Source organism: Leishmania mexicana, chromosome 11 (assembly GCF_000234665.1).
Source record: "Leishmania mexicana MHOM/GT/2001/U1103 complete genome, chromosome 11".
NCBI lineage: Eukaryota > Euglenozoa > Kinetoplastea > Trypanosomatida > Trypanosomatidae > Leishmania > Leishmania mexicana.
Window position 1 is genome coordinate 416,437 of NC_018315.1, and position 27,987 is coordinate 444,423.

General features: G+C 59.9%; 6 protein-coding genes and 1 pseudogene across 6 annotated transcripts, besides 1 other annotated feature; all 7 read left to right on the forward strand.

Moving 5' to 3' along the window:
• Positions 1-86: 86 nt before the first annotated feature.
• Positions 87-2,534, forward strand: LMXM_11_1040 (conserved hypothetical protein; the record flags this gene model as incomplete). Its single annotated transcript, XM_003873026.1, has 1 exon — positions 87-2,534. One exon carries the CDS (start codon positions 87-89, stop codon positions 2,532-2,534), a length of 2,448 nt encoding a protein of 815 aa, XP_003873075.1.
• Positions 2,535-6,485: 3,951 nt separating this feature from the next.
• On the forward strand, positions 6,486-7,946 carry LMXM_11_1050 (SEC61-like (pretranslocation process) protein,putative; the record flags this gene model as incomplete). The annotated part of the gene is made up of 1 exon (XM_003873027.1): positions 6,486-7,946. One exon carries the CDS (start codon positions 6,486-6,488, stop codon positions 7,944-7,946), a length of 1,461 nt encoding a protein of 486 aa, XP_003873076.1.
• Positions 7,947-11,330: 3,384 nt separating this feature from the next.
• Positions 11,331-15,197, forward strand: LMXM_11_1060 (annotated as a pseudogene).
• Positions 11,331-15,197: a sequence feature.
• A 739-nt stretch (positions 15,198-15,936) lies between these two features.
• LMXM_11_1070 (hypothetical protein) lies at positions 15,937-16,446 on the forward strand (the record flags this gene model as incomplete). The annotated part of the gene is made up of 1 exon (XM_003873028.1): positions 15,937-16,446. The coding sequence occupies one exon, from the start codon at positions 15,937-15,939 to the stop codon at positions 16,444-16,446; it is 510 nt and encodes a 169-aa protein (XP_003873077.1).
• A 2,192-nt stretch (positions 16,447-18,638) lies between these two features.
• Positions 18,639-20,522, forward strand: LMXM_11_1080 (putative zinc finger domain protein; the record flags this gene model as incomplete). The annotated part of the gene is made up of 1 exon (XM_003873029.1): positions 18,639-20,522. The coding sequence occupies one exon, from the start codon at positions 18,639-18,641 to the stop codon at positions 20,520-20,522; it is 1,884 nt and encodes a 627-aa protein (XP_003873078.1).
• A 2,154-nt stretch (positions 20,523-22,676) lies between these two features.
• Positions 22,677-24,092, forward strand: LMXM_11_1090 (putative zinc finger domain protein; the record flags this gene model as incomplete). Its single annotated transcript, XM_003873030.1, has 1 exon — positions 22,677-24,092. One exon carries the CDS (start codon positions 22,677-22,679, stop codon positions 24,090-24,092), a length of 1,416 nt encoding a protein of 471 aa, XP_003873079.1.
• A 2,244-nt stretch (positions 24,093-26,336) lies between these two features.
• Positions 26,337-27,776, forward strand: LMXM_11_1100 (putative lanosterol 14-alpha-demethylase; the record flags this gene model as incomplete). Its single annotated transcript, XM_003873031.1, has 1 exon — positions 26,337-27,776. One exon carries the CDS (start codon positions 26,337-26,339, stop codon positions 27,774-27,776), a length of 1,440 nt encoding a protein of 479 aa, XP_003873080.1.
• Between the last annotated feature and the right edge of the window lie 211 nt (positions 27,777-27,987).

The following is a 27,987-nucleotide window of genomic DNA, read 5'->3' on the forward strand; positions in this document are numbered from 1 at the left end:
TCTCAGTTACGGGCGGCGCGCGTGCCGGCGCCCCGGCGTCTGCGTCGACCTTCACACATTCCCCTCCCTTCAGCAGTGTCGCGAACATGGCAATGGGCGGGGCGGCAGCGCTGGTGACTTCGACGACAGTCACCGCGCCCGCCCATGACTTCGAACCTTGCCGTGAGCGCCCGACACCTTTGTCTTCGCCGTTCGATGGTGTGAACTCGCAGCATCAGTCGCTCACTTCGCCGCTGCAAGGACTTCCACTGCCTCGGTCGCGACACAGCGCCGATGTCGGCGGCGACGATTTATCGCTTGCCGGGAACACTGTGGGTTCGCTGCCGAGCGAGAGCACCCCCACTCGGTGCTCTGCCGGTCCCCTGCGGTCGCGCCAAGCGCTCTTGAATGCGCAGTCTCTAAGCTCCACGATTGCACTGGAACGGCACTCGTTCTCTGACTGGTATGCGACCGCGGCGTGGGATGACCCATCCACCGGCTCGTGCCCGAGCAGCAGTAGCTGGTCTCTCCTGAACCAGCCGCAGCCGCGCAACGCTGCCCGCACGATGGCGTCGTCACCGATCTCCACTGTCGACACGGTCGCGACGACACTCTTCATCGACGGTTTGCCTGCGTTCATCGAGAACAAGTGGCAGTTGCAGCCTTATGTGCCACCACAGGGGGTGGTGGCGCTTCGTGTAAAGAGCTCGCGAGGCAGGAACGTCGGCTTCGCCGTGTACGACAGCATCGCAGCCGCGCGCGACGCCTTGACGTGGTTCAAGCAGATGCTGATCATCAAGGAAGTGGTACAAACCTCCACATTCGGCGCACCACCCGCTGCCGAGTCCGCGCGAGGGACTGAGGTGCCGCCTGTCCTTGCGAGCGGTGACTGCAGTGCGCCGCCAGCTGGTGGGACGAGTGCTTGCTTCCCCGGCTCGCCCGTCGAGTCGGAGCCGACGCCGCTGGAGTACGAGGAGTACCTCTGCACCCAGCCAGTGCCCGGCCAGTTTGCATCTTTGCTGCGGAGGTGCACCCTTCTGCGAGCGGAGTGGGCCCGAAGCTTGGAAACTCAGCACCCACCCGCTAACGTGGCGGCCGCTGCCGCTGCCAGCTCTGTCGCCTCCTCCCCGTTGTCCTATCCAACATCGCCGTGGGGGACGGCAGCGGCGGTGATCCGTCCACCGCGGCCACCACCGATGGTGACGGCGGTGCCGCATGTAGGCCGAGGGCCCAGCCACGACGTCGGCGACAGCTACTCGCAGGTGTCAGAGGTGGCCCGGCAAGCTCCAACACCGCAGGCACATCCTCATCATCCACTGCCGTCGCCCATCGCGTGGTCGCCGGGGTCGCAGTCTCCTCAGCAGCCACCACACCCTTGCGCCACTGTCGGCTGTGCTGACGCACAGGCCACACACCCGCCAGTGCATAACCCGTCGTTTCCATCAACGCCGTACCACACGCCTTCGCCGTTGACGCGCCGCGTTTGGGCTTCCTCGGCGCCATCAGCGCCGTTGGAGAGGCCGGAGGTGCGTTGCTACTACAGCTGCAGTGCCGCCCAAAAAGCCTCCCACCAGCACGCGCATTCCACCACTTGCCAACCTCCCTTTTCTGCGCATTGGGGCTCGCACATGACTAAGCGCAGCGATGCGCGTGAGGGGATGGATGCCTGGCGAGGCGCACCACCAGAGCCGCCGGCGTTGTCGCACCGTCAAGAGTCACGCCCGCAGCCGCACCACGGGTCCTATCGTCACCACCAGTATTCGAGTGAGCCCCCCCTCCCTTCCCGTACGCTCTTTGTGCGCCTCATCCACAACTTCGACGCACCCGGGTACCTGCAGCAAGACCAGGTGCACAGCAGCGCCGGCAGCAGCGCCCGCAGCAGCACAGGTAGTGCGAATGCGATGCCCATGAAGCCGCTCACGACGGTGAGGTTACCACCAACCGTTGCAGGTTCAGTGACCGCGCCGGGGACTACCACTGGGTACGCCGAGGAAGCTGCGCCGCCGACACCGACGCCGCTTGTCTCGCAGACTACCCCCTCGCTACACGTGTCACCAGCGAGCGGTGCTAAAGGCACCCGTCCGGTGGTCTCGGCCGTGCCGCACCATCACCACCACATGTATTACCAATCGCCGTCCTCCCCATCCTTGACGACGACCCCGCAGCTGCGCAGTCCGCTGGATAGCCGAGGCCTACAAGCGTATTCCTCATCGCAGCCACCACCGTCTTCGCAGCTGATGGGCCCATGTGCTGATCGTCATGGCGGCGGCGCTGGTGCTGCCGACGAAGCCCTCTCACGGACGACGCCGAACGCAGAGGACCGCGAATTCTTCCGCTTCGCACAGAGCGTGCTGCGCGAGGAGTACTTCTCCGAGAAGTTTGCCGGCTTCCTCCGGTACCGCGAGTTCTTGCGTCCGCCGTACTACGGCGGCTGTTTTGTGCTCTTTGAGCGAGGAGAAGACATGCAGCGCTGCCTCCAGTGGATGCGCAAGGACGAGCGGCTCATGAAATTGTTTGCAGTCGCACCGGCCCGCAACGACAGCTTCGGCCCTTGAGTAGACGACTTGCCCACACGGCCTGCTCATCTCTAGCGCTTGCTGGGGTCTGGCTGCTCGCGTGGGGGTGAGCTTAGGGCGGATGCTGTGTGGCTGTGCTTATCCTTTCCTTTCCTTTCTGCGCGTGTGTGTGTGCGTACGCCCCCCCTCTCTCTCTGCGAGTGTGTGGCCACGACCTCCACTCATCTTAAAAAAAATCCATTTGAAACGAAATTCTTTCCCTCCCCTCCCCTCTCCCCTCCCCCAGTTGTTTTCTTTGTGCCTTTACGTGTATGTATATGCATGCATGTATGCATGTATGCATGTGTGTGTGTGTGTGCTCTCCTCCCCTCACTTTCCCTGTTTGTTTGGTTGAAACAAAAAATGTTTTGGTTTTCCTTTGTAGTACCATGTATCGCCCACGATCGCCTCTTCTATTTCGGCCCCTCTCCGCCTTTCCCCCCCTCCCTTTTTTCTCCCCTGTGTGCTCAACTATATATATATTATATATATATATATATATTATGTATTATGTATATCGTTAACATGTTTGGTTGTCGGTTGGCTGCACGTATGTGAGTGTGTGACGGGTTTTATTATTATTATTATAGCTCGATCTCCTTTTTTTGTTTCTCCTTTTGTGTATCCATCGACATCAGAAAAAAGGCATTACCCTGTCTTCCATTTCTCTCGCCTCCGCCCTTGCCTCCTCTTCTTCCTCCCCTTCTCGTTTCAGCATCTCCCTCCCTCTCAATATTCCGTATTTTCTTCTCTGGTGCGTTTCTTTCTCTGTATCTCGCTCGTTCTCTCCCTCTCTGTGTGTGCCTGCCTGCGTGCCTGCTTGCCTCTTCGTGTGCATGCATGTCGGTCGGCGTGTTTTCTCTCCCACGTCTCTCCGCAAACTTTTATATTTATTTATATTTTCGCCCTTTTTTTCTTTATCTCCGTTGTTTTACAGTGCTCTCTCTCTGTTTACTCACGTGTCTCCTTGATGAGCACGTGTCCCATCTGTGCCTGTGTGCCTGTGTGTTTGCGCTTCACCTGTCCCTCCTCAGACTCCCCACACACCCACCTACGCACACACACACACACACACACACACACACCACCGAGACGCGGACACACCCTCTCGCGTTTGGGGATATGTGGCTCTGACACCTCTTTTTATTTTCATTTTTTCGGTTCTTCCCTTTTTCTACCTTTTTCCGTTCGTCCTTCGCGTCTTTGCCTCCTCTTCCTCCTCCGCCTGCCCACGAGCCGTGTTGCGTCTCTCTCACAACGATGCCACCCGCTGCGCTTTTGGTGTTTTGGCTCACTACATTTTTTTTCCCGTGCTTCACGCGTGTGTCTGCGTGGTGGCTTCGTCCGCTGCTGTCACCTCGACACACCCGCAACCANNCANCCANCCACACACACACACATATATATATATATATAGATACAAAGGAAAGCGCAACAACAAAGGGGGAGGGGCCTGCCGGCGAGATGTAGGCGGAAAGAAAAAAAAAAGGGGGGTGAGAGGAAGACGCATCCAAACGCGTGAAACGGCTCGTTTTTTTTTGTTCTTCAAAAATGTTTTATTGATGTCCTTGTCTTTTTTTTTGTTTTGCTCTTGTTATAGCGTGCTAACGTGTTTTCTCTCGTCACGCGCCGTCACAGAAATTTTTTTCTTCGTCGTCTCCCCGTTTCATGTTCGGTTCCCCCCCCTCCCCTCCCTTCCCCATCCCCCCGATGCTCTCTTCTGTTTTATACTTCACTGAAGGCGCCCTCGCCACTGTCCATGCGCCCAACAAGACGAAGAAATATTTCGCACGCCTCCGCTTATGCGCACACGCAGACGGTGTCACGTCTGCACCGCGAAAGCACGAGGTAGGACGAAACGCAATGGCTAACGAAAATCAACGAAAAAAAGAAAATTATGGTAGGGAGGAGGAGGAGGAGGGGGGATGGATGAGAGAGACGGGTGAGCGTGTCAGTCGAACTGCCCCCCTCTCTCTCCCTCTCTCTCTTATCGGCGGAGGCCCGAGCTGTTTTCGCCTCACACCGCTGCCATTCTTTCGCTTTCCCTTTTTTCCAGTCCCTTTCGACTGCGCCAACGCAACGTGACGACGTTGCACCGTCACCCCCGCCCCTCGTCCGTTCCTCCGGTCCTCATCGCACATGCCCTCCGTCGATTCCTGCTTTTCTCATTTTCTTTCCGTGAGTGCAGGTCACGTCTTTCGTTTTATTTTGTGCCCGGGTCTATTTATGTTTTTATTTCCCTCGTACGTGTGCGTGTGTGTGTGTGTCGGGGATCCGCGTCGGCGCTGTTCGCTTCTTCCGCTTCCTCACTGCAGCTGGATGTCCGCCGGATGCCCCTTTCATCCATGAAGCGGACAACACGAGCAATACGACGAAGGAACGAACGAACGAGAAGAAGAAAACAAACAAACAAAGGGAAGCCGCTCGCCTGCCGTTTTCTGTGTCGTTTTTCTTTCCTTTTTTTTTCTGTATGTTTGTGTTTTATGGTTCGCATAGTGTTGTCGTCTCCGTTCTTCTGCCTCCTCTTCGTACTTCTCCCCTCCCCCCTTCCCCACTTCCCCCCTCCATCCGTCACCTTCACACATGTATTCTCCTATCGATATATAGGTATGCCTCTTCCCAATGTATTGCACGTGTAGCACGGTATATTCGAGTTGGTCTTGTATTCCTTTTTTTTGGGGTTTTTTTTATCGTCCCTTTTTATTTTCCCTTGCATTTTTCTCTCGCTCGCTCTCTCTCTCTACCACCAGGGACGTACACGGGGGACACACGCACACCATTTACGTGTGCATTGTGCCCACGTGTAAAGGAGGGTGTCGGGGCCTCCGCAGGAGGCGGGGCAGGGGGACGAGGAGGCAGGGCAACAGTACAAGGAACCAACACGGGAAGGGCTGAGAGGCAATGGTAGCAGAGCGCTGTTTCTGTCGCAGCACAAGCACCGTCAGTGCATCATCATGCATTGTCAGCATGTATGTTATGTGCGTGTGTGTGTGTGTTGGCTACAACAGCAACCCGTGGTGCTCTAAGTCCAACAGGCCCCCTCCCCCTCCCCCTCCCCTCCCCTCTCCTCTAGCTGCCCCCCCTCTCTCGCCGTCCCTATGTCAGATCGTCAAAGTAGAGATTACCCCTCTCTGTCTCTCCATGTACATGCGCACACGGGTGTGCGGTACTGAACGGAAAAAAAGGATAAAATGACGTAAGACGACAAGGGGAGCCGAAAAGGAAGTAGCGAGAAGTGATACGACCCCATCCATGGGAGGGAAAGCAGACAACAAAGACACGACGACGACGACGAACCAGGTGCTCCAGCACACCGGTTTCAAGCGACAGAGAAAAAAGAAAGACGTGTGAAAAAAAAGAAAAACAGTCGGGGGAAGAGGAAGGGACGGAGGAGGGAGGGGGCATCGACAGCAGGTGAAGCCTAAGCGCATGCCAAGCGCGACGGATGGGGAGAGTACCCGGCTAGGCTGCACATGGAAAGGTGTGTATCGGGGTCCATGTTTGTATGCGTGCCTGCCTGGTGCACGGACACATAGGTCTCCGCAACCCCTGCCTCTCTTCGCTCTCCGCACTCGCAGCTGAAAGACTGCAGACCTTTTGCTTGTGCGCTTCTTCCTGTTGCCTCTGTCCGTCTTCCCGTGTTTCTGCATGGCGACATGCACGCACCCGCTTTTTGTAGTGCGTGTGCGCATCTCTCTGAGCTCGACCCATTACCGCACCAAGGCTTGCTTCCCTCTTCCTCTCGCTCATCTTGAAGTGAACCGCCTTCTTCATCCCTGCACACCACCCTCCCCTCACGCTTTGGTGACAGCCGAACGTCCCTGCACACACGAAACGCGCACAATTTCAGCAACAACGTGGTGAGCTCATCTTTCCGTACATCGCCTTTCGTCTTCTGTTTAACTTATTTCTTTTTTTTCGTTCTCTCGCTGAGCGTCCTCATCCGCCGTCATGACGAAGCAGGCGAATTGGTTAATGTCGCTGAAGCCGATGCTGGCGGTGCTGCCGGAGATCGAGAAGCCCCGCCGCCTACCCGGCATCAAGGAGCGCATCATGTGGACCGGTGTGGCGCTCTTTGTCTTCCTCATCTGCTGCCAAGTCCCCGTGTACGGCGCCCGCCCCGGCAACGCCAGCGACCCGTTCTACTGGATGCGTATTGTGCTGGCGAGTAACAAGGGTACACTGATGGAGCTGGGCATCTCGCCTATCGTGTCCGCCTCTCTCATCCTGGAACTGTTAGCCGGCGTGCGCATCCTCACCTACGACCCGAACAACCGTGAGGAGCGGGCGGTATTCGAGGGCTTCCAGAAGATGATGGGCCTGGTGATCACGGTGGTGGAGGCGGTGGCGTACGTGTCTTCGGGCATGTACGGTGATCCGTCGCGTATTGGCATGGTCATGTGCGGCTTGATTGTTCTCCAGCTCATGGCGGCAACCATGATTTGCATTCTTCTGGACGAGCTCCTGCAAAAAGGATGGGGCATTGGCAGCGGCACCTCCCTCTTCATCGCCACAAACGTGTGCGACACTATCATTTGGAAGGCGTTCTCTCCATCAACCATCAACACTGGCCGCGGCGCCGAGTTTGAGGGTGCCATCATCGCCTTCTTCCACCTGCTTGTCTCGCGCACGGACAAAGTGCGTGCGCTGCGTGAGGCATTTTATCGACCGCAGCTGCCGAACCTGACGAACATCTTCTCCACCGCCGTGGTCTTCGTCGTCGTCGTCTTCTTCCAGGGCTTCCGTGTGCCACTCATGACAAAGAGCAAGTTCAACGGCAACGACCGCCAGCCTTACATGATCAAGCTCTTCTACACGAGCAACATGCCGATCATTCTGCAGACAAGTGTTGTGTCGAACATCAGCTTCTTTTCTCAGATCCTGTCGCGCCGCTTCGGCAACCGAAACTTCCTGATCAACCTGCTTGGCCGGTGGGAGGAGCGCGGGTACAACGGCGGCGGCAGCGGCCAGATGTTTCCTGTCAGCGGCCTTGCGTACTACCTCGTGCCCCCAGCGACCTTCTACGACCTGCTAGCCGACCCCATTCACGCCATATTCTACGTGGTCTTTGTGCTGACCTCGTGTGCCGTCTTCTCCCGACTGTGGATCACCATTTCGCACACGGCGCCGAGAGACGTGGCGAAGCAGCTCGCCTCACAGGGCCGCTGGCTCGTGCAGGCCCGCGAAAGCGAGGATGATATGACCCGACTCTTGGAGAAGTACATCCCCGTCGCGGCCAGCTTCGGAGGCCTCTGCGTCGGCGCGCTGACGATCTTCGCGGACTTTCTTGGCGCCATTGGTAGCGGCACCGGTATCCTGCTCTCCGTCACGATGATCAACCAGTACTACGAGATCCTTCAGCAGGAGGGCCAGGACCTTGGGTACGGCTTCCTGAAGCAGAAAGTGGCGTAGCTGTGAGCACAGGCGAAAGAGAGAGGGGGGCCGAGCCGATGGATGGCCGTTGCGGCTGTGCGCGCGTGGCTGTGTTGGTCTATGTCTGTGCCTGAGCGGGTGTATGCTAGTATATGTTTTATGCGTGTCTTTTTTGCTTCCCCAGAGCGCGGCGGGCGAGCGAGCCACATGCCATCCGTTCTCTTGCTCTTATCGTTTGGCGACGCGCACAGACCTCATTTTTTTCTTTTATGTTGTTGCAGATGGGAAACCTGGATGGCGACGGCGCCGTCGCAGCGAAGTGCCAGTGAGGCCATCATGGGTGCACCGCACGAGACACAGAAGGACCCGCCCACAGCGAGGGGTACGAGGACGAAGCACACGCCGCTACCTTTGCGCGCCACAGCTTCCGCGTGGCCGCAGGGGATTGGGGGAGGAGCGGCAGAGGCGGCGGCGTGCACAGATGATGGCGCTCTGTATTGGCCATGTATATTCGTTCGCTGCCTATTGCTTCGCCGCTTGTGGCTGTGTGGCTCTCTGTGTGCGCCTGTGTGCCTGCAGCTGCTGTGCGGAGTCCGAGGTCCGATGGGCCGGAGCGAGAGCAGGACAGTAACTCAGAGAGACAGAAGGCGGTGCAGCGACTGAGCAGGTGATGACTCGGGGACTTCAGGGAGGGGGAAGCGGGGGTGTGTAAGTAAACGAGATGCCGTTCCTCAGTGTAGACACCATGCCCTTTCATGGGCTCTATGCGCCTCTCCCCCAATTCCCCGAGCGGGCGCACACATTCCTGGGCTCTTTTTTATATCGAATACGTGCTGCCGGCGATTGCGCCCCCCCCCCCCCATCGTGGTGCTCTTCCTCATCACTGCTGCAGCCCTCCCTCTTTCTGTTTCGTGTGCCCCTTCTCCGTGCTCGGATCGTGTGCGTCATGTGTCGTGCTCCTCACGGTGGCTACATGCGCCAGCTCACAGTCGATTGGCCCACTCGCATCCCTTACCCGCAGCGGATTCGTGATGTGCTTGGCCCATCATGCCTTTGTGCGCCCGATTATGGCTCACGGACGCTGCATCGCGTATCCATTTTTCGTTCTCTCACTCTATTGTGTCCGCCTCTCGCTTCAATGAGCACTTTGCGCTCCTCGTCTCCCACGGCTGGGTGCGCTGTGCTTCGGGGGGTGGGGTGGGGGAGGGTTGGCAGCTGCCCACGGGAAGAGGTAGGTGGGGTGGGGGAGATGGCTGGCTGGCGAGCGGACTCACTGCTGCGTTGCCGCTGCGGATGGTACCCGCCCCGCACCGGCGTCTTCTTTCGTTGTGTTCTCCTGCGCCTTTGCTTGTGTCTGTCTGTCTGTCTGTGTGCGCGCGTGTGTGTGTGTGTGGGCCGTTGGACGTGTGGTGCGGCGGCTTTCCTTTTTTTTAGTGTGTGTGTGTGTGTGTGTGTGTGTGTACGACCTCGAAGGAGCGAGGAGGAGGCCGAGGCGAAAAAGTGTCTTTTTTATCTTTTAAACGGCAACGGAGGGAGTGACGCCGCTCTCTTGCGCCTCTGCACCCTCCCCCTCCCCTTTCCTTCACATCCTTCCCGGCTCTCCGAGATGAGCAAGCGTCTCCCACGCGCTGCGGGACGGCGATGAAAGAGGAGTGAAGAGGGGACAGGGCGTGCAGGCCAGGGGTGAGGTGGCGCATGATGGATTCTCGGCGCTAAGCATACGCCACACGTGCAAAACAATGAAAAGGCAGAACCCAAGCGGCGACGCGTGCGTGCGTGTCCACGAAGTTTCCTCCTCACTTCCCTCGTCCCTTTTTCCATCACTGATGGAGGAACACGTGCGCCTCTCTTCTCAGGTGTGCTCAGGGGGGGGGAGGCCGCCGTGCCTCATCGTTACCAAGGGGAAGAGGAGGATGCATCCTTCGCACGTGCGCCGCCTCGTTGGCCCTCTCCCTCCCCCATTCCCCAGAGAACTCTGGCTGTGAGGGCATGGCTTCCAGGTGTGTGCGAAGAGAGGTGCGGGGTGGGGGACGACAACGTTGCGAGTTGACGCGCTTCCGATTTCTTTTCTTTCGCTCACTCATCTCTCCGTCTACTCCTCTTTGTGCGTCGAGCGAGGCACGCGCTTGCGCGTATGCACGTTGGCACTCTCCCGGGAGTTCGCTTCCCAACGACAGGCGCGCATCCACAAGCACATCGCTGTTCTCTGCTTATCATCCTGCGCTTCTCGTCTCCACTCCTCCTTCGGATTCATCTTGTGCGCGCGTGCCATACCGAGTGCTGGCGAGGCGGTTTTCTGCAGCGTCCGACTACACCCGCCTCTCCTCCCGCCAAAAAAAAAAAGATGTTTTCCCCGGGGCTATCCGCATCACCTCTCACGTACGCACGCGTATTGCGGAATAGACGACTCGGAGAGAGAGGGGGAGCGAGGGAGGGAGGGAGGCGGAGGGCCATCTGCGCACACCTCAACGCACGCATCCACGTGTTCATGGGAAAGGGGAACCACAGGGAGAGTGTGTGTGTGTGTGTGGGGTCTACGCAACGCTACACGAAATCATGATATATACACACAGACACAGACAACGATAAAAATGTGTGTGTGTGTGTGTGTGCAGCAACGCGCGGCCGCGGCATAGCGCAGAGAAAGCGGTGCTGAACCTACTCCCTCGAGTCTCCGTCTTTTCTCATCTCTTGGCCAACTTCGGTGGTCTCTACGGGTGCTGCGTTTCGCGCATCCAGAACCGATACTAATAATACGAATAAAAAAAAGGGCCGCACATAACGGGACAAACCCCTCACACACACGCGCACATATGCGTGCTCGCAGACCCCGGCGCTCATTTCTCGAACGCCGCACAGCGCACTCAACCAAAACACGAGAGAAGCGAGCGCTGCGATCACCGTTTCCTTCGTCTTTCTGCGTTCTTTTTCCTTCTGCGCTGCCGTTTATCGTGGCTTTTATTTTCGCACGCGTGCACCTCTGGTTTCGCTTGTGCCGTCTCTGCCGTCGTAAAGCTTTGTGTGCAGCCGTGTGTGTGTGTGTGTGTGCCTTGCTCATTCATCTTGGCCGGAAGCCCGCCGTGTCTTCTCTTGCCTTATCTTGCCTTTGATTGCTCTTCGTTTTTTGTGTTTTGGCTTCTTCGCAACAAGAGCCCCCCCCCCCCTGCACACACACTCACACACCCACACAAGTCCAAGACCGGAAAAGGAAGGTGAGCGGGTGTACGTGTGTGTCTCGCTATTTGTTCCGGTGCCATGCTCCCAGGTACAGCAGCTGGCGCCCGCAACGCCGATCTGCCGTACACGCTGCGCTCCCTGCACAATGCACACTACCGCGTCTGCGAGGATGTGGCCGCGGTGCTGCTGCAAGAGGACTTTTTTGAGCAGGCATTGAGAGGCGAGTTCTACGCCATGAGCTACCTGCGCCATCGCATCCCACTCTTGTTCCAGCTCGCCCTGCATACGTGGACGCCCCAACAGCGTCGAAAATCGACGCCGACGTCAGGGCGAACGCCCATGCACCACGCGGCGTGCCACTCCACGGGGGAGGAGGAGGGTGACCGAGAAGGCAATAGCCACCGCAGCGACTCGGACTGCCCTGGCAATGATGAGTTGGCTCGCGGGGACCCGTTCGCAACGAGCGAGTCGCAGTGGGTGCGTGAAAGGGGTGAATGCTCGCGGGCGTCGATGTGCCCACCGACAGCAGAGCCGCAGTTGTCTTCGTCTTCAGAGAGACCGGAAGGGTGTCTTCCATCAGAGCAGCTCGCCGTGCTGGCGGTGCATCTGCTGTGTGGCGACCGGTCACGCGTGCGTGAGGGATCCACGGAGGCCTATATAGCATTGTGTGGGCCCGTCTGGGATGCGCACACGGTGCTTAACTTCTTCGAGGAGCATCGGTGGCTGGTGCAATGAACGAGCCAGGCGCTGGAGGCGTCGTGCAAATGAGTGGAGAGCGTGTCGAACCGCGCCTTAGAGGACGAGCTGATCGCACAACCGCAGCGGCCGTCCGCGGGAGAGCCAGGTGCGCCACCAGAGAGCTCCCGCAGCGGCTCATCCAACCCGCTTCGACGGCTGTCAACGGTGTGCGCGGTGCCAGCCACCCTCCAACATGCACCACCGCAGCAGTCATCTCTCAAGACGGCGGCCTCGCCGGCGCAAACATGTTCATCCGGAGTCACCGACCTCATGCCATCCTTTCTTTGCTCCAGCAGCACAAGCGTTGATATCACGGAGCCGCGGTTGCCAAGCCTGTCTCTGCTCTCTTCACATCACGCGGGGACGTCGCCGCTCTCGTAGTATCTCTCTCCTATAGGGTGCCACACCCTGCTGTCTCAGCGATCAACGCCGTCTTTTCCTTCTGCCCCGGGCGGCCAGCTAACTTCACGACTGCAGCCGCTCCTGAGCGCGTCTGTTCACGGCCAAAGCAGTAGCGTTAGCACCCCAATGTCCACCACTGGCGTGCCAAACCGATCGCATCCCCTCAGCATGTTCGGCTCCGAGGCCGCTACGTCCTTCATGACCACCGCGGAGCTGACGGTCGAGCTGGAGCTGCAGTGTCGCCGCATTCGTCATGCCGTCATGCTGCTCGAGTCTCTTGTGGCTGTAGGGATGGTGGAGCCCTTTCTCTACCGTCGACCTGTCGGCTCCTCACCGACGCTGCCATGGACGCGGCGTGATGGCAGGCATAGAAGCGCCAGCGGCATATCGGGGTTTAACGGTGCAGACGACGAGGACGAGGGTAGCAACGTTGGTTTGCTCGGCGGCGGAAAAGGTGGCCGCGAACATCCGCGTGGGGTACATTCTGGCGGCTTGCTTCACTCGGTGCCAACCGCTCATGACCGTCATTGGGTGCGTGACTGCAAGCAAGCAGTACAACTGCAGCCGCACAGTTGCGCAGGCTGCTCTGCAGTGCGCCTTCGCACTGTCGCAGACGTCAGCGCGCCTGCTGCGCACACCGCTGCCGACGAGCAGCTGGAGCACGCCCTTTACGGAGCCGATGATGCGTGGCCTGTCGGAGCTTGCGGTGCATGTGCACCAACCGGCATCGGTGATGCCAGCACACGGCCTCATGGCAGCAGCAGCAACGGCTGCAACGGCTGCCGCGACCAGTGCGCCTGTGAGCGTTCCTTTGAAGTGATCATGTACGTCCTCTTCTCAGGCGGGGGCCGCAGGTGGCACCCCACCCGCGATTCCACGTGCGCGGATGCCACCGCACCTTGCAGTTTCCGATGCTGCGGCTAGCGCTGTAGGTCAGACGCAGGGACTCGCCCCACTCCTGACAGCGCAGTCCAACATCCCGGCGTCGGCTGTCCCCACGGGGATGCGGCACTGGCCGCACCGCCACGCGTACTCGCTCATGCCGCCGACGGCTGCAGTCGTCACGGGCACCACGCCGGCAGAGGAGAGCGAGGCTGCCCAGGTGAGGACGCTGCGGCGGTGTCTGGCCTTGTACTGGGCCAAGTGTGTGCTGCTGAGCGCTCGTGCACTGAAGCTAGCCAGCGCCTACGACATCGCTGTTCTGTATGTGCTCTACGCCAATATCCGTACAGCGCGGTTGTGGCTGTGGGAGCGCATGACGGAGTACCGCAGTCGCATGAAGGCCCACTTCGAGGCGGCCCGCGACGAGGTGCCACTGGCACGACTGCAAGAGGTATTTGAGCGATGGGACGCGGAGGTCGCTGAGGACGTCTACCAGAGCTTTTCAACGGCCACGGTGCCGCAGATGCAGCAGGAGACGCCGGGGCCACCGGCGCTCGCCAGCGTGCACCCACTGGGGAACGTGACTGCCGCACCCCTGAATCCCGAACCCCTCGCCGCCTCATCTATCCTCAGCCACCATGCCACTCAAACGATCACGACGACCTCGGACTCGCTCGCTTCCCCCAACACCTCGGCTAGGATGTCCACTACGGGCGCCGCCTTCGAGCTGGCGCGGGAGCCGCTGGGGACCCCGCCCAACAACGGGTCGCGGCCGCCGTCCATCAGCGACGACCCGCCCGGCCTCTCCGTCCACCTCGCCGCTGCTGCTGCCGCCGACTCCATGGAGATGGAGAGGTACCGCCGCGCCTTTTCGGACTCCTTCTGTTTCCGCAACTCGGACCTTGAGCTGCTGTCGGCCAGCCTGCCGGGTCAGCCGAGCAACGCTGTCCTGGTGCCGATTCATGTGATGGTCTTCACTTCACTCTTCACGATTCTCGATGGGGTGGGAGACGTTCTCTTGTGCGAGAATCCGCGGCTGAGCACCGTAGTGGCCAGTGAGCTGCTGACACTTCTCGTTGAGGCGAGGTTGAGTGTTCTGGAGCCACTGCACGACGGGGCGATGGCCGCGGGTGGGCGGTGGGGGTCGACGGCGCCGTCTCCGCCAGGGTCGTTTTGCCTCACCTCCTCGCGACCGGACAGCTTCACAGGCCGCTGCTCGGACGCCTCCATGCCGCCCGCCTCCACGCCGGCACTGTTACACTGCCCGCCGCGATCCTCAGACGACGGCAGCGGCGGCTTCGTTCTATCACCAGCTGCGGGCGTGGCGCTAAGTCGGCCGCTGCACCGTGGCGACGAGAAAACAATGGCGCCCGGCGCGACGGGCCGCCCCAGCGATAGCGAAATCCCTGAGGACAGTCGGCGCCTTCGGCGCCATAGAATGGGTCGCCATCCACATCCAACGCTCGCGCGTGGCAGCCGCATTCTGCTGTTCAACGAGTACGCCCTGGTTCTTGGGGCGGGGGTGCGCGCGCCGCAAGTTGTTCGCCGCTGGCGCACGGAGTTGAAAGCAGACCCAGAGCACGCCGCCCGCGGCTACGCGTCTCTGCTGTACCACCTGCAGCTACGTCAGGAGCAGTGGACCGAGGAGAGCCTGGATGAGTACCACCTTTCGCCCAGGACGCTGTGACTCTTGCTCCGCGTGACGGCGCGTGATGCGCGAGGCAACAGCCACTTCAACATTTTGCATGTTGACGACCTTGACGTCGTGGGCAGCCGCAAGGAGGAGGTGACGCCGCGATTAAGTGTGACCTCACCGAGCAACTCGCTGGCCACGGCGACCTACTCTGCGGAATGGGACCCCACGATGATGGAGACCTCGGTGCCAGGTGGCTCACTCGTGGTGCCCCGGGCGACCGCAGCCACAGCCGCGAGTCGGGTGGCCGCCGCAACTGCTAGCGCCGTCGCCGCATTGGGGGCCGCGTCGTCGCCGACCGCAGCGCATGATAATGGCGTGTTGGCTCTTTCCATGGAGGGCCTGCCGCCAGGAAGCCAAGGCGGGGAGGCGCGCCGCTCTGCCGACTTCCTGGCTGAGGACACCGCCGACGAGGAGGACAAGCTGCATCAGCGCGATGGCGGCAGTGCACCAGTGCTAGATGTGTGTTCGTTACTGAACGCTGGCAACTTCTCTGTGGGCTCTCTCGATCCTGGTCACCAGGTCCTCATCACGCCGCCACGCGTTGTCCGTATTCCACTGGCCGCCTCCAGGGCGCTGCAAGCCGTGCACGACGCGGACGGAGGTCACGCTCGCAGCGTCGCCATGCCATCTTTCACAGCGCACCCTTCTCCACCGCTGCTGCCGGCGGCGCCGACGGTAGCGCCTTTGCCGCCGCCGCTACCACAGGAGATGGGCTCATTGCTACCCCGCCTGAGCTCCGCTGATACTCTGGGCTTGGCGGGTGGGAGGCTGACGATGAGGGAGCCCAGCATTGCTGCCATTGCATTGCATGGCAGGTTCACTGTACCGGTCAACTCCCACTTCTCTGCCCAGGTCGACTACCCGAACCCAGAGAGCGAGTGTGACGACACCACACCGCGTCGTCCGGAGCTGCGCAGCAGCAGCTCTTGTACTTCAGCCGCCACGTTTGACGAGAAGGTGGATGGCGGGGATGCGAACAGCGCCACCTCGCCTGAGCCCAAGAGAGCGCCCTTGCCATCGGCCGCGGCGTTGCACTATCCTCACTCGAATGAGCCGCAGAGCCACGACGACTACGATCACCACCATACCGGCCACGAGGGGCGCCATCCTCGCAATGGACAGGAGAACGAAGGCATGTCCGCGTCGGTGACGACGGAGCACCGGCACGACGACATGCACCACGCCACGACGCAACGTCGCTGCCCCACGCGCGTGCTACTCGCTGGACCACGAGGCGACCTAGAGACACTTGTGTTACGCATGCCGCATACGTGGTCGCTGCAGCAGCCGCTGGAGACGCTGCAGCGAGAGGCCTTGGAGAAGGAGGAGAGGGCCAACGCCACAAGTGCAGTGGCAGTGACGAGGACGGCGAACGCCGTCTTAGCTGGCGGCAAGGTACCCGATAAGAGCGCCACCTCAGTGATGATATGTTACACCCCCGTGCGCATGACACTCCCGCTAGCAGCGGCGGCCTCGGATGAGGAGCCTGCCGAGGAGGGCATCGCCGACGTGGCCGCTGCAGAAGAAAAGGCAGCGATGAATGCAGAGCTGCGCAACAGCGGCGGCAGCACCGTTGAATCTCCTTTTCGAGAGGGTGCCCCGAGCGTACACTTACACATTGCTCAGACACCGCACGAGGAGTAGCAGGAAGAGGGTGAGTGTGGCATCGTGGTCGCTCACGAGGCCCCAGCGCTGACCGAGGACGAGATCACCGCTGCTCATAGCGCTGTCGTCCGCGTGGCCGAGGCGGCGGCGACTCTGGACATCGGCTGCCAACTGGCGGAGGCCGCGCCGTGCGCAGACAGGGTTTCCCTGGATTCACCTGCTGCACTGCCGGTGCCACAGGTGCCTGAGTAGGAGCAACCGGGGGAGCAGCAGAAGGACACGTCACCGCCACCACCGACGCGACGCCTTGTCGTGCCCATGACCGCCGCAACGATGGCCAGCACCGTCCAACATACTTCGATTGTGCCGCGTCACCCATGGCTGCCGTATGCGGTCTTGGCAGCCGGGCGATCTCTCACGGCAACACACGATGCGTGTCGTCCTCGCTTCCTCGGAGCAGCGGCGCCTGCACGTTTCCAGGCGCGCTTAGCGCAAGAATAGTGACGTGCAGCGGTCGTGGCAGTGATCGTAACGCTTATGCAGCGCAGCGCTGCCCTGGTTTCTTGATCATCCGAAGACCCGATCAACAGCAACGACAATGCAGTATCGGCTTAGGGCGGCCGTCCCTACGGCCTGCCCGTGCGTGTATGTACCCCCGCGAGTGTGTTCGCCATGCGTGCCGTATTACCGGTGCGCCTCTTTCAAGTTCGCAAAAGAAAAGGTGAAAGATGAGCGCATCTCCTCTCCGTGTTTTGCGCTTCTTGTTGTCCGCGGTTGGCTGATAGTCTGTGCCGAAGCCCTCTGCGCATTCGCCGTGCCAGTAGAAGCGTGGAGGTGTGCGTTGGGTAGCGAAGCTCGAGGTGGGATTGGGACAGGGAGGGGGGGGGGCTCTGTAGGCGACTAGCAGCGTGTAGCTAGCCGTGGATATGTGACGCGTTGGCCGAAGATGTGTGCAGGGCGCGATGCGCAGGAGTGGGCGGAAGGTGATTGGCGAATGATCTGCCCCGTGCACGTTCGCTGCTCTGCGCAGCTCCACCGTTTGCCACCCTCCCCACTCTTTTCCCCTTCGTAGCGGTGTGCTACGTCTCCTCCTCCTTTCCCGTTTCACGCGCACACCTTTGTTCGACTCTGTCATCTCTAACGAATTCCACGGCACCTCTCGCGGCCCACCGCCCCCGACGGATGCACACGGGGGCCCCCATGCGCTGTCACAGACGAGCTCTGGATCTACTCGCTCACTTGCTCCTCTTTCCTTTTTTTTCCGATTGCTTTACCGTCTCCCTCCCTCTCTTCTCCCATACGGTGTAGTGCACAGCTTCCAAAAGCATACACAGCAGAGGGCCAGGCAGAGTCCTCCACCCACACGCAGACCGACCGACCCCCCCCTCCCTACCCCCACCCAAACAAGGCCATCACCCTGGAAACTTTCCTTCCCCCCCGTTCTATTCCAAGCACATCATCTGTACACATCACTATCACGCCCGCTTCTGCATCTATTTCTCTCCTGTCCCCTCTCACCCGCAGCGCGAAGCACACAGAAACATCAGCAAAGGCGCACAGGCAAGCAACAACCACATCCACACTTCACGCACGACGCTGCCGCAACAGGGAGAGGTGCACACTGGCCCTCCTCCCCCTTTCATCGGTTCTCTCGCTATCTATTGTCGCTGGCCTTCTGATTAACTCTCTGCTTCGTGCTTTCTTTTTTTTTTCGCCGTTGCTACCTATTGCTGGACGAGGCTTTCCGTTGCGGCTTGCGTGCGGTCCCCTCCCCTCCCACCGCATCGTTCACGCGTCCTCTCCTCGCCTTCACTTTTACTGGTGTCACGGGACGTTCGCTTTTTTTTTGCGCCTTCTCTCATCCCGTTTGATCGCCGTCTTTTCGGTGGTGCGCGTGGTTCTCCCTGCTTGCGGTTTGCTGTGTGCCCCTCTTGTCCTTCTCTTCTCGTTCTGCTCTTCACAGAATCATTGTCCCCCCACCCCCACGACCGCACCTTCGGCCTTTTCTTGCCTTGTGTGTGTGTACGCGTCAGTGTGGCACCAGCCACAGTAGCCCTCCTCCTTGCACCTCTGACCATTGTGGTGCACCTATCTCCACCCCTCTGCATCGCGCGGTGGACGGCGGTGGTGGCTTCTCTCTGTCCCGCACCCGGGTAGCCTCGCTTCGTTGGTGCGTTGCTGCCCTTCCTCCCTCCTCTTTCTCGCCTTTTTGTTTTTTTTTCTCGTCGAGAATGACCTCATCAGCCGATCAATCGCCCTCGTTGCCAACCCCTGAGCACTCGCCGCGTCAGGTGAGCACGCCGCCTGCAACACCCACCACCACGTCGGTGTTTGATGCCCCAGAGAACCAGGCGCCAAAGGGCCGACGACGTCATCGTCACAGCCACCGCAGCAGTACCTCGGACGCGCCGACGGCGTTGTCGCACGCGCACAAGCGCAGGCACAAGCACAAACGGGAGTCGAGCTGCCGATGCTCCGGTGGAGAAGCAGCAGCCAGTGAAGTAAATGAGGGCTCGTCATGGAGGACAGATATTACACGTGAGGCAACAGGGGTGGCGGACGACGACGACAAGACAGAGCGGCAGCGCTTGGCCAGTGCGGCGGTCACACCGAATCTGCCGGTCAGCAACGGAGCTTCCAGCAAACCGAGCCTTACGCAGCCGTCCCCGCCTCGATGCGACCCGCAAGTTCTTGCCCCTAGCACAGCCACCGCGGCAGTGGCGTACACCTCGGTGGCTGAAGGGACGCTGTCCCACTTTCCCAAGGGTGTTGGTGTGCCGGCTCGGTGTGCCCGGCCAAGCGACGCCTCTGTGGCACAAAACAGAGGCACAGCTCTTAGCGTCACGCCCTTTTCAGGTCTTGAGAAGTCGATTTTTACTCTCGGCGAGTATGTCAAGGGACCTGCGTGGCCGCTAATCGCTGCGACAGTGCTAACCGAGCCGCCTGAGGAACCGTCCAGCATTTTTAGCCCCGCGTCGGGGCGGGAGACGGAGGTCGAGGTGCCGACACAGCGGCGGCGGGGCGGGGTCGGCAACCATCTTCCCTCTATGACTGCTGTCACCGCACCGATTGGTGTGAGCGTTGGCGAGGGTGGCACGTCGCGTCTGCCGTGCACCCATCTGCACCCCGCCGACGTGGACCTCCCCATCGCGGAGGAAATGGAAGTGGCAGAGAAACGCCGGTATGGCGATGAGCGAGATGAAGCCTTTCTCACCAGCGGCAGCGTTTGGGATGATGGAGAGCGCATGCGTGGAAGTTCTCTGCACCACACCGAGGGGGGCGCTGATGACGGTTGTGAGAGTGAGGACTGGGCCGAGGACGGCCGCAAGATTCCTCGCTCAGCGGAGCCGTGCTGCTCGCTATACGTGAACGTCAGCAAAGACCCCGATAGCTGGCGTCACAGTCAACCGCGTCGCCACGCCTTCGAGCGCCCGCTGCACTCGATGCAGGTGATGGCGTTCGTCTTTGAGCTGGTGCTGATAGCCCTTTTCTGGTCTAGCGTCTTCATGGGGTACATCATGCTGTACACCCAGGACAAGCAGGACTGCCTGGCTGAGATGGTCATCTTCGCTATCCTCGTGCTTGTCGGCATGGTGTGGCTCTACACATCCTTAATCCTAATCTCCTTCAAGGACTGCACGGACTACAGCAACTCGGGTGAGCTGTGCATGTTCTGCCGCCGTCGCACGCATGTGGACTCCAAGCACTGCAAGTCGTGCAACAAGTGCGTGGAGGGATTCGACCACCACTGCAAGTGGCTGAACATGTGCGTCGGAGCGAAGAACTACCGGCTCTTCTTCTCCTTCGTCTCCGCCGCCGTGTGCCTGACTCTCTTTGGCTTTATTGGCGGCGTGACGTACCTGTCGCGGTGGTGGCATATGCTGGCGGAGCGCCATAGCGCGTATTTTCGCGCGGCCCCGATTGTCATGTGCACGCTAATAATCGTGGGTATTGGCCCGATGGCGCACCTGCTCTTGTTCCACAGCTACCTTTGCATCGTTGGCAAGACGACGTACCAGCACATTCTTGAAAAGCGCGAGCGTGCTGTGGAGTTCCCCAGCGGTGAAACGGAGGAGCGGTTTCGCAAGACGCGACCGCGGCCGTGCTGCTGTTAGGCCGGTGGGCGGAGCGGGGCGGGGCGGGGCGGGGGGGGGCAGAGCGATTGCGCATGCACAACCCCCCCTTGACCCCTCTTCTGTCTGCTTCCACGGACAAGGAAAAACGAGTAAAAAAATGGCATCATTCTCCAGTGATACCGCTGACGGGCGCACTCTTCTGCGTGCTTGCAGCGTCTTTGCCCGCGCACGCATGGTCTCTGCTCCTCTTCGTTACACCCATACATCTGCATTACCCTTATCATGTAAGGCTGTCTCTCTCTGTCTGTCTGTCCTTCTCTGTGTGTGTGGGAGGGGGGAGGAGGAGGGCGGCGGCGGCGACGGCGGTGGGGTGGGGCGAGGAGGAGCACGCATGCGCGCGCGTGCAAACGGACGCGCAACACCGCTTAGAGACAGAGTTGCTGCATCGCAGATGTTTCCTTTTCTTTTTATGCTCATTCTTGTCGCTCCCCCAACCACATGTACGAAGCAGCGCCCTGCCTTGTGCTCTTTGGTACCCCTTCTCCCCTTCCCCTCCTGTCGCGCACTTTTCAAAATGTTTTGGTTGTTAGATGTTTGCACACATGGACACACGCACGCTCCTATGCTCTTACACTATTTTCTCTCTTCTATCTTTGCGTCTCTGTGCATGCCTGTGCATGCCTGTATGTGTGTGTGTGCGTGTGTCAGGGAGGGCGTCAACGCATGCGTATGTGTGCTTGTCTGTGCTCGGCTGCATGTTCTTTTGTCTTCGTTTCTCTTACGCATCTCGAATCCCCTCTTCGACCCTTCACCGCCGCCCCCCTCCTCCTCCCGCTTTGCTTTCACACTGTCCTTTTCTGCGCCGGCGCCACCGCGCCTGCTTTCGGGTAGCACAGCTGAAGAAGGTCGTTGTGCTCTGGTGTGGCGTGTGGGCACGTGTGTCTGTGGTTTTATTCACACGCGGGCGAACGCGCGTAGGGCGCTCCATTTTTTCTTTTTTTTTCGTTTGATGTGGGGAGGGAGGGAGGCGTATTGGTGGTGGTGGTGGTGGTGGCGGTGTTGAAGGATACGCAGGCCTTCTGTTGCTCTTCTTGTTCGCGGTCTCTTTCTCCTCACGCTAGACAGCTGTGCACCGACCAGCGCTCACACGCTCGACAGAGGTGTCACAACGGGTGCCCTCTCACTCTCTCTCTGTGCGTCTGCTCATGCAGATTTATATATCTACATCTATCTTTGGCGGCTGTGACGTTTTCGATGTGGATATCGAAAAAAAGAAAACATTTTTTTTTTGGTGGTGGGGAGAGGTACAGAGCTGACGCCGGCGGTTTTGTGCTGTTCTGCGCTGCGCCTTCGCGGGCGGACCAAGACGCTTACTGCTATGAGAGCACGGGCAGTCAGCGTCGATGTACCACGCACACATGCACACGCCCGGATTGCGCGTACGTATCCACGCACCTGCATGCAGAGAATTACAGCTCATTCAAAGAAATTCTCCCGGAAGTAAAGAAAAAAAAACATGAACTTTCGGAGGAGACTCGCCCGTGCACCGCGGGCACCACCGCTCGTCATGTCTCTCTACCGTCGACAACACCAGTCTGTCCTTGACACGGACAGGAACACGTTCTGTGAGACCACGATCACCGAAGAATAGGGAGAGGAGGCAGCGAGGACGTGAGTGGGGGCCCGTGTGAGAGAGATCCGGGGGCTATGCGCATGCGCGTCACCATCGCCAGGGGGCGAAAAGAGAAAATCTCGAGGTTCCCGGCATCCTTGCACCTCCTCCTGCCCGCTCACCTCGCTGCACACTCCGCGACTGCACATGACGATGTGAGCTCTTGCCGTGTGGGCGGCGAGGAGGAACCTCTCGTGCTCGTACGCGCGCATAGGCCTGTGATGAGTATCGACCGTCGTTGGTGGCGTTCGTGTGGGTCTTTTCGCAGCTCCCCCCCTCCCCTCTCCCGTGGCCGTTCTCTTACTCTTTGTCTTCTCTTCTGCCTGTGCGGTGTCCACCCCAGGCACACACACACACGCACACGCCTCACTGGCACGCCCAGATACCACCCATCCACACGCGTTTTTTTTTTTGTGTGTGTGTCCACGCGAATCGCAGGGCATACTAAGCGAGGCCCATCGAGTTCCGCCGGCGCATCCGCATTTTTTTATGTTGTGCCGTGCAACCTACAGAGACTCACAATGAGTGCCGCCGGAGATCCAGTATCCGTCTCCGGAAAGTCCGAGACGGACGCGGCTGTCGCGCCCGTCTCGGACATGACGCGTCAGCTGCCACCTGAGGCCACCGGCAGCCGACTACCGGCGCATCTCGTGCGCGAAGGCCCCCTCCGCGGCCATGGCGCTGCGCTATACGGCTCGTCACCGAAACACGTGCCGCTGCAGACGCCTTCGTCTCCAAGAGGCAATGACACTCCACAGGCGCCGCCCGCAGCAAACGGATACGGCCCTGTGTCTGCCCGTCAAGGGGAGGAGTTGGAGGTGGAGAGTGTCGTGTTAGTAGAAGCGCAGCAGTGCGGTGCGCGTCTCACGGATGCCAACGCGAACGCCACGCTGCTGAGCTGCGTTGACCTCGGCTTCATGGATGCGGAACGTGTCGTAGATGAGGAGATGGACGTGGCGAGCCGGAGCAAGCTGGACGAGGCGAGCGGCGGCGGTATCAAGGACAATGCCCTCTTCGAGGGGAGCGGCAGGCATGATGCCTGTGTTGTGGCAAACGTGCTGGCACCACCGTCAAAGATCGATGCCGCCGGAGGAAATGTGCTGGAGGTCGACCGCGGCGCCGCTGAAGACGATCACGGTTTCGAATCTCGCTCAGAGCAGCCGCTGGCCTCGTGTTGTGTGGACACGCGTCGTTACCCCGACAGTTGGCGATATACACGGCCGCGGCGCTATGCCTTTGAGCGACCGCTGCACTCCTACCAGATTGTCGGCCAGATGTACTGTCTGGTGGTCATCATATTGTTTTGGTCTAGCGTGTTTGCGGCCTACGTACTGCTCTACACCCAGGACAAGCAGGACTGCCTGGCTGAGCTCGTGGTGTTCGCGACACTCGTTGGAGCGGGCGTTGTGTGCGTGTACGTCTTCTTTTTCTGGGTCTCCTTCAAGGACTGCACGGACTACAGCAACTCGGGTGAGCTGTGCATCTTCTGCCGCCGTCGCACGCATGTGGACTCCAAGCACTGCAAGGCGTGCAACAAGTGCGTGGAGGGATTCGACCACCACTGCAAGTGGCTGAACATGTGCGTCGGGAGGGCGAACTACATCCCTTTTTTTTGCTTTGTGAGCGGAAGCGTGTTCACCAGCTTCACAACTCTTGGCAGCGTCATCTGCTTGCTTGCGCGGTGGTGGCATGTGCTGGCGGAGCACCACAGCGCCTACTTCCGCGCGGGTCCGGTTGTGCTGTGCTTCGTGCTCCTCGTCGGCATCGTTCCCATTGTGCACTTGTTCGGATTTCACGTCTACTTGCATTTTATACTGAGGACGACAACGTATCAGCACATCGTAGGCAAGCGCGAGGAGACGTTCCAGATCCCGGCCGAGGAGGCAGCCCCACAGAAGCCAAGCCGTTGTTGCTGCTCCTGCTGCTGCTGCTGCTAGAGTGTCGTGGACAAAAGCCACCCCGACTCCTCTCGGGGACTGCCGGGGGTGCCTCAGGGACGAATGGTCTGCCTCCCGCCGTGTGCTCATGTATGCAGGCAAAGCAGGGTGTTTCAGACGCGTGTCTTTGCTGTGCACAACGTCCTCCTCTCCCCCTCCTCCCCCTTCTCCATGTGTGTCACAACGGTCTCCTCGCTTCTTCTTTTTTTTCCTGTTTCGTGTGTGTGTGTGTGTGTGTTGGCGGCGGCGGCCCCTCTGGCTGTTGGCTCATGTGCACATCGCCTTATCTTTTCTGCGGCTTGCGATGCACTTTTATGGCATCTTTTTGGTGAGGCCCATGTACAGACGATATGTGTGGGTAGTCCGTGTCGACGATGTTGAACGGCCCTTTCTCCCTCCCTCCCTTCCTCTCACTGCCTTCCCTCCTCTTCCTCCTTTGCGTCTTATTAGTGCGACGATGATGGCCGTCCTGCCGTTGCCGCTCGATGTTGTTCGTTGTCGTTGGTGGTGACTGACCTGCGCGATGTGGCTTGCTCTCCTCCGCCGGGCGGTCGTTCTTCCCTTTTCGTCACCCTTTTCCGTTTTGGTTTCCGTCCATGTTGTTCTGCCTCTCCGCTGTCGCTGCTGATGCGCTTTTTTCTTTTCCTTTTCTCGTCGCAGTAGAGCTCAACGTTTTCTCTGCGCCTGTATCGGCGTGGGCGCGTGTGTGCACATACATGGTACGTGCCGAGTGATCTACCGCCACACCCCTCCACCGCCACCGCCACCTTCCTCGTTGGCGGTCGTTTGTGTGTGTGTGAGGTGCTTGGTGTTCGTATTAGTAGCCGTAGCTCGTGCCCCGCACCGTGACGCATTCCTCCTCGCCTTTGGCCATCCTCCCCGGAGGATGCTTCCCTCCGGCGCCACTGGCGGTACCTTCTTCCTCACCGCCGCTTGGCTTCACTCCTTGTCTTTTTTTCTTTTTGGGCTTTGTGTGGTTGTGTGCGTGCTTTCCTCGTTTGCCCTTTCTCGCGCATGAGCGCCCCAGGCAAAGCAGGCTGGCATTACGCGCATGCTGCGACAGCGGTGATTGGCGGATCGTGCCTCCTCTTTGGCTTTGTTTTCGCTATCCTTCTCCCTGTCTTTGGTCGGCGGATTGTGTGGAGCTGCCCCCCTGCAGTGCCCGTTTTATGGTCGCTCTCTCTCTCGCACACACCCTCTGCCGTCATCTTCGTTTTCCTGTGTGGTTTGTCGTATATACACCATTATGACGAGGGGCCAACTCCCCGCAGTGCGTGGCATCGCAGGGTCCAGTGCACCCCCCCACTACCTATCCCCTGCCAATGCTCCATCGCTTCTCGTGGTGGCGGGGTGTGGGGTCCTGTGCGGTGCTGCGTGGGAGCGAGCTGCGGAGGCGAACACGCTTCTGCGATCGATATGATGGGCGGAGTGTCGGCGTGGCTCGAGCGCATCCCACCCCCGGCCCTCGCACTGCCTAGTGGCGTGGGGACTGCCTGACCGGGGAGCGGCTGCGAGGCGACATGCGAGGCGGCGGATTTGTAGAGTCTGGGGGCAGAGGGTGTGCTGCGATGACTGGGTCCGCATTGCTGTAGCGCGCGTGATGGGGGCGTGTGGCAGAACGAGCGCGCTGACGGAAAGGGTGACTGGCTCTCACTGTCTGCCCCATCGTCCTCTTCTCTCTCACCGCGGCAGCGTCGCTGGCAGAGGCATTTTAGTACAACACAAATCGAGACACAGACGAACCAAACGAAAAAGAAGAGGACACAAGGCAGCACCGCCGCCGATATGGCGATGCGCACGCCGTGTATCCTGACTGGGAGAGGGCGGGGGGAGGGGAAGGCCTGCACGCCTGTTGCAGGCGAGAGCCTCCTCCTCTTCTGGCCCTCTAAGCGAGCGGGCTTCCATCCGCTCATTCCGTGAAGGGACAGCGATGTCGTGCCGGCAGGGTAGGTGCTTCACGTCCTCGTCCCCACTGTTTCGCTTCCATGCTCTGCCTTTGTGGTGATGCCCTCCGCACGTGCCACTCCCTGCCCGCCTGCTCTCCCTCCTGCCCTCGTTCTTCCGTGGCGCGTGACGCACCCGCCAGCATCGCAACGCCGTTACGTAACTCATCTCTCATAGCCATCATCATAGCCTCCCGTTTTGTGTTGCCGTACTCTCCCTCTCCCTCGCCCCCGCCCTTTTGCTGTTGCTCGTACCACCGCGAAATAGATATAAAGCACACGCAGCGAAGTGTTCGACATCATGATCGGCGAGCTTCTCCTTCTCCTGACCGCCGGTCTGGCGCTGTACGGCTGGTACTTCTGCAAGTCCTTCAACACAACCCGTCCGACCGATCCGCCGGTCATTCACTGCACGACGCCTTTTGTGGGTCACATCATCCAGTTCGGCAAGGATCCCCTGGGCTTTATGTTGAGTGCGAAGAAGAAGTACGGCGGCATATTCACCATGAACATCTGCGGCAACCGCATCACTATTGTTGGTGACGTTCACCAGCACAGCAAGTTCTTCACCCCGCGTAACGAGATTCTCTCCCCGCGTGAGGTCTACAGCTTCATGGTGCCCGTCTTTGGCGAGGGCGTCGCCTACGCCGCGCCGTACCCGCGCATGCGCGAGCAGCTCAACTTCCTGGCCGAGGAGCTGACTGTGGCCAAGTTCCAGAACTTCGCTCCATCGATCCAGCACGAGGTGCGCAAGTTTATGAAGGCGAACTGGGACAAGGACGAAGGCGAGATCAACATCCTCGACGACTGCAGCGCCATGATCATCAACACCGCTTGCCAGTGCCTCTTCGGCGAGGACCTGCGCAGGCGCCTGGACGCGCGCCAGTTCGCACAGCTGCTGGCCAAGATGGAGACCTGCCTCATCCCCGCCGCTGTCTTCCTGCCGTGGATCCTGAAACTGCCGCTGCCTCAGTCCTACCGCTGCCGCGACGCCCGCGCTGAGCTGCAGGAAATCCTCAGCGAGATTATCATCGCTCGCGAGAAGGAGGAAGCTCAGAAGGACAGCAACACGTCGGACCTGCTCGCCGGTCTGCTGGGCGCCGTGTACCGCGATGGCACCCGCATGTCTCAGCACGAGGTGTGCGGAATGATCGTTGCCGCCATGTTTGCTGGCCAGCACACCTCCACTATTACCACCACCTGGTCCCTCCTGCATCTGATGGATCCTCGCAACAAGAGGCACCTCGCGAAACTGCATCAGGAGATCGACGAGTTCCCGGCGCAGCTGAACTACGACAACGTCATGGAGGAGATGCCGTTTGCGGAGCAGTGCGCGCGCGAGTCGATTCGCCGCGACCCGCCGCTCGTTATGCTCATGCGAAAGGTGCTGAAGCCGGTCCAGGTGGGCAAGTACGTCGTGCCAGAGGGCGACATCATCGCCTGCTCGCCGCTCCTCTCGCACCAGGATGAGGAGGCATTTCCGAATCCGCGTGAGTGGAACCCAGAGCGCAACATGAAGCTCGTCGACGGTGCCTTCTGCGGCTTTGGTGCCGGCGTCCACAAGTGCATCGGTGAGAAGTTCGGCCTCCTTCAGGTCAAGACGGTGCTGGCGACGGTCTTGCGCGACTACGACTTTGAGCTCCTCGGCCCACTGCCGGAACCGAACTACCACACCATGGTGGTGGGCCCGACGGCCAGCCAGTGCCGCGTGAAGTACATCAAGAAGAAGGCGGCGGCTTAGGGCGAGGACGCACGCCGGAAACGCAAGCAGATGAACGCCTTAGAGAGAGACAGAGACGGCGTTGAGGGCACGTGTGTGTGTGCCGGTGTGATCGCCTGTTGTTGTCGCTCCTCAGGGGAGGGGAGGGGAGGGTTGGTGCTCAACAGTCAGATGATTGGGCAAGCATCCATGGTGATGTCGTTCTGGGAGGCGCGTGCACGAGTGCGCGCCT